We start from the raw sequence: 8,341 nt of genomic DNA on the forward strand, positions 1-8,341 counted from the left end.
GACAAGAAAGAGAATATCCTGGTCAGAAGAAATGCTGACCTGGGGATAGGAATTTAGCCTATCTCAGGATTGCAATCTGGGGTTGATCCAGAGCTGGGATGCCCATCCAGCTTGTGCTGGATGGGGTTACACTCCTCCCGAAGACACAGCTTTGCAGCTTGGGTGAACTTCTGGATTCAGCCCTGAGCCCGGATGCCCAGGTTTCAGCGGTGGCCAGGAGTGCATTTGCACAGTTAAAGCTCGTGTGCCAGCTGTGCCCATTTCTTGAGATGTCTGACTTGGCCACTGTGACAGAGGCCTTAGTTACATCCCGTTTGGATTACTGTAACGCGCTCTACGTGGGGCTGCCTCTGAAGAGTGCTCAGAAACTCCAGCTGGTTCAAAGAGCTGCTGCCAGACTGCTGACTGGGGCAGGCTACAGGGAGCATACCACTCCCCTGCTAAAACAGCTTCACCGGCTCCCAGTCTGTTTCCAGGCACAATTCAAAGTGCTGGTCGTGACCTATAAAGCCCTATACGGCTCGGGTCCAGGTTATCTGAAAGCCCGTATTCTCCCCTATGAGCCTGCTCGTACGCTGAGATCTTCAGGGGAGGCCCTTCTCGCAGTCCTGCCACCATCACAGGCTCGTCTGAGGGAACGTGGGAGAGGGCCTTCTCGGTGGCTGCAACAAGGCTCTGGAACTCCCTTCCCAGGGAGGCGAGAGTGGCACTCTCCTTGGTATGCTTTTGCAGGCAGGTAAAAAAAAAATTGTTCTGGCAGGTCTTTGGGGATAGCTAGTCTGGACCTGAGAGAATATGATGGATGGATACTATGGTTTATATTCTATTTATAGGTTTTAACTGTATAAGTTGTAAAGCCGCCTTGAGTCCCAGTATTGGGGAAAAGGCGGGATGATGATGATGATGATACCCAGGTGACAGCCACAGCCACAAATGCTTTTGCCCAACGTAGGCTGGCATCAGCTGCATGCATTCCTGGGCTACCAAGATCTGGCCATTGTGACATGTGCCTTGGTTCCATTATGTCTGGACTGTATCAGTGTGTTCTACGTTACTGCCTTGGTGAAGCAGCTTCATTGGCTCCTGCTTCATTTGGGGAACCAATTCAAAGTGCTGTTTATGAAGGCAAACTGGTCCCAAGATGAATCCAGCTGCTGATGTCTGCATGTATTTATTATATGTGCCAGTTGTCCAGTAACCTAGGTCCTCTGGGTGATGTACAATTAACCATAATCTTAAAACATAATCCATGTTATATAATGAAAATCCACTGAAGTACAGATGGGAGTCAAAACAGAGGAGAAACAAATACCAACCATTCTCATACGAGCTTGTCTCAGAGAATTAAAATAACCTTGCAAGGGCAAAGACATCCCCACCTGCCATAAAAAGCAGAGACTAAAATGGTAATATCAGTATTTAAATCAAGTGAGATGATGTTAACAAGTAATACAATATTAAAATGATGTTAAAAGGTCTGAGAGAATAAAAAAGGCATTGCCTGGCACTGAAACAACACTAATGTAGGCCCTGGGGAGCCTCTCAGGGGGAGGGAGTTTCATTACTGGAGTGGGGGAAACACTGCCTAAAAGGGAGCTGCCTTGTCACCATTGTCCATCACTCAAACTGAGGGGCACTCGGATAAGGGCCTCTTCGGATGCTCTGGTAGGTGCATATGGGAGCTAGGACTATCCGTGGAGGCTCATTTGTGTGTTCCACCAAGGTCAGATTTGGATCCGGCTGCTGGAAGGGAGAGGGCCATCTCTGTTGCCATGGCCAGACTTCAGGGTGGCCCTTCTTGCCCCTGCCTCCCACCAGTTTTGAGACCCATATTATTTATATGAAGGCATTTGGGCGACAGGAAGTTGTTTTAATCTTTCTTCTAACTCACCCTTAATTTTTAGTGTTGAACCACTCCATTTGGAATGTGAAAATCATGGATTCATGCCATGCCTTTGTTCTTATGCTGTGTGTTACTGGAGTATCTGCTGCTTTTCCTTATATTATTGTGGTGATTAATGCTTGTATTGTTTCAGCTGTCCATGCCTGCCTTAGACATTTTAAGGGGAAAGATGAAATACAAATGTTTTGAATGAATAAACATTATTCATTTAAATAATATTTATATTTGTCCCATTGAGCAAACTCTTAATAATTTCATTTAAGAACAGGCATTGTCATATATTGGACTCTCTCTCCCCCCCTCTAGTGTCTTTTCTGTAGCACAACACAAAATATGATTCACCCAGAATGGCAGATTTCTTCTGTTGCACAGATGTCTAACTTTTCTGTATAATTTAAAAACAGGTTGGGGGATGCTGACCTGGTGCTGGGTACGGCTACCCTTGAAAGACCAGGTCCGCAGCCTGGGGGTCATTTTAGACTCCCAGCTGTCCATGGAGGCTCAGGTGTCAGCTGTGAGCCGGACAGTGCTGTACCAACTCCATCTGATATGGCGGCTGCACCCCTTCCTTCCCGACCATCTGCTCCCATCAGTAGTACATGCCCTGGTCTCCTCTCGCCTAGACTACTGTAATGCACTCTACGTGGGGTTACCCTTGAAGACGGTTCTGAAGCTGCAGCTGGTACAGAACGTGGCAGCTCGCCTGATTAAAGGCAACCGCCGGCAAGATCACATCACTCCAGTGCTGAAGGAGTTGCACCGGTTACCAGTTGTTTTCCAGTCCAAATTCAAGGTGTTGGTTTTGACCTTTCAAACCCTATATGGTTCCAGCCCAGCCTACCTCAAGGAGCGCCTTCAGCAACACCAGACAGGCCGCTCAGCAAGATCAGCCTCGGATGGCCTTCTCTCTGTCCCATCAGCCAGGACAGCTAGACTGGTGGGGACAAGGGAGAGGGCCTTTTCTGTGGTGGCCCCCACTCTGTGGAACTCCCTCCCCAGGGAACTCTGCCATGCCCCCTCTTTAATGAGCTTCCACCACGCACTGAAAACATGGTTGTTCAGGCAGGCATTTGGGGTGGGTTAGGGTATTTTTAGAAATGTGATGTTTTTAATGTAGTATTTTGTTGTTCTAAATTGTTCTTGTTGTACATCGCCCAGAGTGGCTGGGTGACCAGCCAGATGGGCGATTAATAAATTTAATAAATAAATAAACAATCTTTCTTTTTAAAACTAGCTTTAGAAATGTATTATCCCTTCTAGCATATTTGGGTACCTGTTCTACAATCCTGATTGTTTGCACCAGCAGATTAGCTGGAAACATCTAAGTAAAGTGCCAGCAAAATTGGTATACTGGCATTCATTTCATGACTTTGGTATAGTGAGACCATTGGTATAGAAAATTGTAGGCACTTCTGATGTTAAGTTTGGACCATTAGTCTAAAACAGAAATGTGTTTTCCCTCCCTTCTCTTGCTCTGATTAATTGTTTTCCCATTCTCTTGCTCTGATTGGGTTGTTTCCATTCACCCTTAGAATTAAGATAAATAGTTTCCATTAAAATGTATATATTTATTACATTTATATCCCACTTCTTTTCTGAACTGCTCAAGCCAACATACATGCTTCCACCATCACAGTATCCTCACAACAGCCATGGGAGGTAGGTTAAGTGTAATGTAAAATGCATTCATGTCAAGTGTTTTCTCTTTTTAGACTTGGTTCTTCCCACAGGCTTGTGCATTCTGAAGAATAGTATATTTGTAAAGGTTTTGTTTGGGGTCAGTTCATACATTCTAATTCAGCAGATCCTTATACACGGTGAGCAACAGCCTGTAGAGAACCCTGTAGAAGTAATACTTTATTTATATCCTGCTCTTCTACAGTTGCACTCGGAGTGGATGACATAAAACAAACAAACATCGAAACAAACATAAATGTTCCATTAAAAACAATGCAGTTTAAAGCAATGCAATGTGGGGAATGTCATGGATTTATCTTCTGAAATATAAGGATGAATGGCAACTGGCGGGGAAATCCTTTGAAAACCAGGCATTTACATATACTTGGAGGGACTGTAGCTCACTCGGTAGAGTGCATATTTTGCATGCCTACGGTTACGGTTTCAGTCCCTGGCATCTCCACTTCGACAAGGATCACATGATGTGAAAGACCTCTGCCTGTCAGAGTAGAAATCCTGGGCTAGATGGACAAATAGTCTGACCTGATGTAAGGCAGCATTTCCACACTGACATCATTGCCCAAGATCGTTTGCGCATCCTCTAATTAGAGTTGATATTCCATTCTCCATAGTTTAACAGTGCTTAGTGCTCAACACAAACAGGCTTGCAGGCTTGATTGCTTACAGTGCATAACAGAGAAGTCATTAGAAGTGAAAGGCTTCACAGCCATCCTGAAACTCTGCAGGTGTTCATAGTAAACCCCGTCTCCCATACTAGCCACTAGACCCAGATTTGCACGGGTTGGGAACACTGCGCTCACGCTGTATGTTGCCCTGATAAGCCTCTGAGAGAAGGCTCTGTCTGTGTCATTCCCCAGGGTGGTGGTGGGGGCAGCAACCAATTCTTGATGAACCCTTTTTTCCACACTAACCACCTCAGCCTCGCACAGATTGGAGTAACCCTTAGTTTGATTCAGTGAAGGCTTCAAGCAAACTTACGCAGCTGTTAGCTGGACACCTTGGGCAGGCGCAGGCGTTTTCTGAAGCCACCCACCTCCCTCAAATGCGTCAACCTTTTTAGTATTGCCTTCTGCAGGCTTTAACTATGTTAGCGAAAAAGTAACATGGGGCTGGGCATTAGTAATGAATAGGCAGGCCCACAGATGTGGTAGTCATGACTAACTTAAGTCCCATTGATTTCTATGGGCCTAATCTTACATATGACTAAATCTGAAACCAAACTCCTGGCTTAATTATTGGTTTTATTGTTTTAAGGCTTTCCATAGTTTTCCACCTTTACTCGCCCAAGTTCAAATTATAAAGGTGAAAGACCATTCTTCAAATTATCAGAGGGAGGGAAGACAATTTCAAAATATCTGGCAGAATTTTTAGAACTCGATGTGGTCTGAGCAGTAGAAGACACATTTCTCCTTTTACACTACCCACTCCACTGCACCATCAACACCATGCTCTGTTTTTCTTACCTTTCCTTTAAAAAAAAATCTTGTTTTTTTCTTTCCCACCATTCCTTTTTCTTTTCTCTTATTTCAAAAATATAACACCAGAATAAGCAAAAGTAAAAATACACATGATGATTGTAAATGGTTTAATATGTAAGACACTGAAGTTAACACATATCAATGACCTGAATTGGGGTGGGATGAGAGAACCATGGGAAATGGAGGCTTAGGGCTCAATCCTATGTATGTTTAGGTCCTACAACTCCCAGCATTCCTTGGGAACGCTGAGAGTTGTAGGACTTCTTTCTGTCTAAATAGGCATAGGTTTCCACCCTTATTGTTTCATGTTTTGTGTCATCAATTGTATAATTGGGAAGAGGGGGTGTCTTTTCTTGTAAAAAAGAAAAGCCTGAAAAACCCTTTCCACAAATAATAAATAACCCGAATCCCCCTCAATAAATTACAGTCAACAGTGCAGCACTCAAGACTTCCATAATTATCTATTCTCTGCATAGAATGGGATATTTCCAGACAAATTACTTTTGATAATCTCATCACTGAATTTGCTGCCAAGCAAAGCAGAAAAAAGATGAGGTAACTTTTACAATAACCTGAATGTAGTTTGTCATGATGTATAAACATATTCTTTAACTTTATTGGTGTTTATATTGGTTAATGAAACATGAAAAGGGGATTGCATATCTATAATGGTTTAAGAGAACTGGTCTCCTTTATAGGCGCTTTCTGACTCTCCCCATCATCCCTGTCCCCACCTCCACCCCCACCCCCAAAGGACTGATATACATTGCGAGTGGATCCATATATATGGATCCCATATACATATACATATATATATATATATACACACATACATATACATACACACACACACACAAGCACGTGTGCGCGCACACACACACGTCTTTCAATTTTATAGATAATCCATAACATACTAACATACTGTTTCCGATGTCAAATAACAGCTGTTTTGCTTAAAGGATTGTATGCATATTTAGGTCCCCCCCCCCCAGCAGAGGAAAAAAGGGGCACTGACACACAGTCCAGTGAGAAGATGGGAGCGGGGGCCTCAAAAGGACAGTCTGGCCCTGGACCTCTCAAGAGACTTTAAAAAGCCCCGTAAGGTCCACCGAAGAGCCACATGATGGGCAGTTATGAGGCTTAATTTTATTTGCCATTGCTTGGGCATGTATAATTTCAAAAGGATGCGTTTTGTTGAATGTCAAATATTTATGAATGAGAGTAAGTGATCCACTCACTAACTGGAGAGCAACAGCAATATATCCTACATAAATAGCCGCGCCGATGTATTGGTCCTTGGGAACTTTTGGCAACTGGAAAAATTCCGGGAACTCAATTTCCTCCTTTGCCAGGATAGAATGTAGGTTCCAGGAAATTGGGATGAGGACAATGAGTCCTGAAGTTACGTTCAGAATGCCTCCAATAGTAAAAAATGTAATCAAGACTTGTTTCTGTTTTGAGCTCTTGAAAACATTCCATAAGGCAAATGACATAAAACCTATAGCCAGTGCGTTGGCAATGGAAGCTAACGCCATTAGGTCCTGAGCAATAAATATTTCTTTAGGGAGGGATCTGTATTGTTCAGTGAATTCTTCACAGTGCAAATATCTGTTTTTACCCATAGTCGCATCTTGCATAAAACAGACTCTCCAGATTCCAACCCATACTATGCCGGAGCTGATGCCTGTGACATTGTCTACGTGCCATACTCTCCACTGTACTGCTGCAGTTGAAGTAACGCACATAATCCAGCCTAGAATAGCAAGCAACATGCCACAGAATTGGAGGCAAGTAATGTGCGCCAGCCAGCCTGATACCAGGGTGTCGTCCTCAGACGGCAGGACTGCCTTAACTAGGGTATTGCCCATGTTGACGACTGCCGGTTTGCTGAAAACAAAACAACATACGTTTATGCAACTGTGCACATGTATGCCCTGTAATATATGAACTTCCCCCCTTAACTCTGATCAAGTAGTGACACCCAGCCAAGGTCGTGTCATAGCATGAAGCACAAATGCCCCCATACACCCTACCTTGAGAGATAGGATTGGATTCCGGATCTGCCTTCCACGGATCAAAGGGCTTCACTCACAGAAGGTGCCTCCACCCCATTTTCAGGGATGCCCCAGCCTTCCCACAGTTCAACCCATTCAGCAGGTTCCAGTGACCCTCTGTGTAGCATTTTCAGGGGGGTTGGAGAGGCTGTTGTGGAGGGGATGTCTGCTTCTACCAACCCAACTGCATGCACCTAAATCTGGATCCAATCCACAGTAATGGAAAGTCTTTAGATATAGGTGTCAGGAATTACTTTTCCCCAGCTCTTGCCAGTCATGGAATACAAGATCTCCTGAGAATACCACCAGCCTCCCTAAAATCCCTCTAAAAAGACATAGGAAATTGGTCGCCAGCTCCCACGTAGAGCCACCTGGCTAGGTCTTCTGCTGTTTCTTGCCTAGTTCCTCTTTGTGCCTCCTCGAATCTTTACGTCATCGTGTCGCATCTGATTTTGGACAATAATGTGGTTTACACCAGCTGGTTTCTTTGTTTACACCTTATCCAGTTACACTGCCTACAGCTTTGCTTGTTATTGTTATTCTGTTATTAGCTTTAATTGCACAGCACCTTTGAATTACTCCGTGAACATATTCGTGCTGTAAAAGGGACTGCATGCGCTCAGGCTCACTGTTCTGTTTTGAGACACTTTGGGCCAAACTATAGATAATGGAGACTTATGAATGTGCATGTATGTTTTCCTCTCCTCAGCAAATAGCAGCTTCAGGAGCATTTTAATCTGGTAAATGGCACATGGGCGAAGGTTTATCCCCCCTGCCCCCACTCTGCTGTCCTGATCTAGATTGGGTGGTGGTGGCAGGGGGCAGCTATTTGCTAAATGCGAGGTAGGCAACCTTTTTTTGACTCATGGGCACTTCTTGCATTTGAGAGACTGCCATGGGCACCAGTACAAAATAGCTGCCATGTGAGGCGTAGCTAGTTACATAGGACAAGTAACCTCCCCAAAAGACTTTGTACAAGGCAGAGGTGGGTCTAAACCACCATACATTAAAGAGCTCCTTTGAACACACAGTTTTCAATGTTCGTGCATTTCTGCCACCTTGCCTAGTTTGGCCTTAGCATTAGAAGATAAGGAAAACAGATGCCAGCACTATTTTCAGTATTATGCCCTACTGTGGTGGACCACTGGGGGTTGCTGCCCTCTGTGCCACTGCCCTGCCAGATCCCCAGATGAGGAGGCTGGCCTGGT

General features: G+C 44.4%; 1 protein-coding gene across 1 annotated transcript; it reads right to left on the reverse strand.

Moving 5' to 3' along the window:
* Positions 1 to 6,155: 6,155 nt before the first annotated feature.
* Positions 6,156 to 7,569, reverse strand: CLDN34 (claudin 34). Its single transcript, XM_084845512.1, has 2 exons — positions 7,565 to 7,569; positions 6,156 to 6,966 (listed from the first exon to the last, which is right to left on the reverse strand). The coding sequence occupies exons 1-2, from the start codon at positions 7,567 to 7,569 to the stop codon at positions 6,156 to 6,158; spliced, it is 816 nt and encodes a 271-aa protein (XP_084701638.1).
* Positions 7,570 to 8,341: the final 772 nt, after the last annotated feature.

This window comes from Heloderma suspectum, chromosome 3 (assembly GCF_057233095.1).
Source record: "Heloderma suspectum isolate Gila_16-S chromosome 3, 16-S_ref, whole genome shotgun sequence".
NCBI classification, from domain to species: Eukaryota; Metazoa; Chordata; class Lepidosauria; order Squamata; family Helodermatidae; genus Heloderma; species Heloderma suspectum.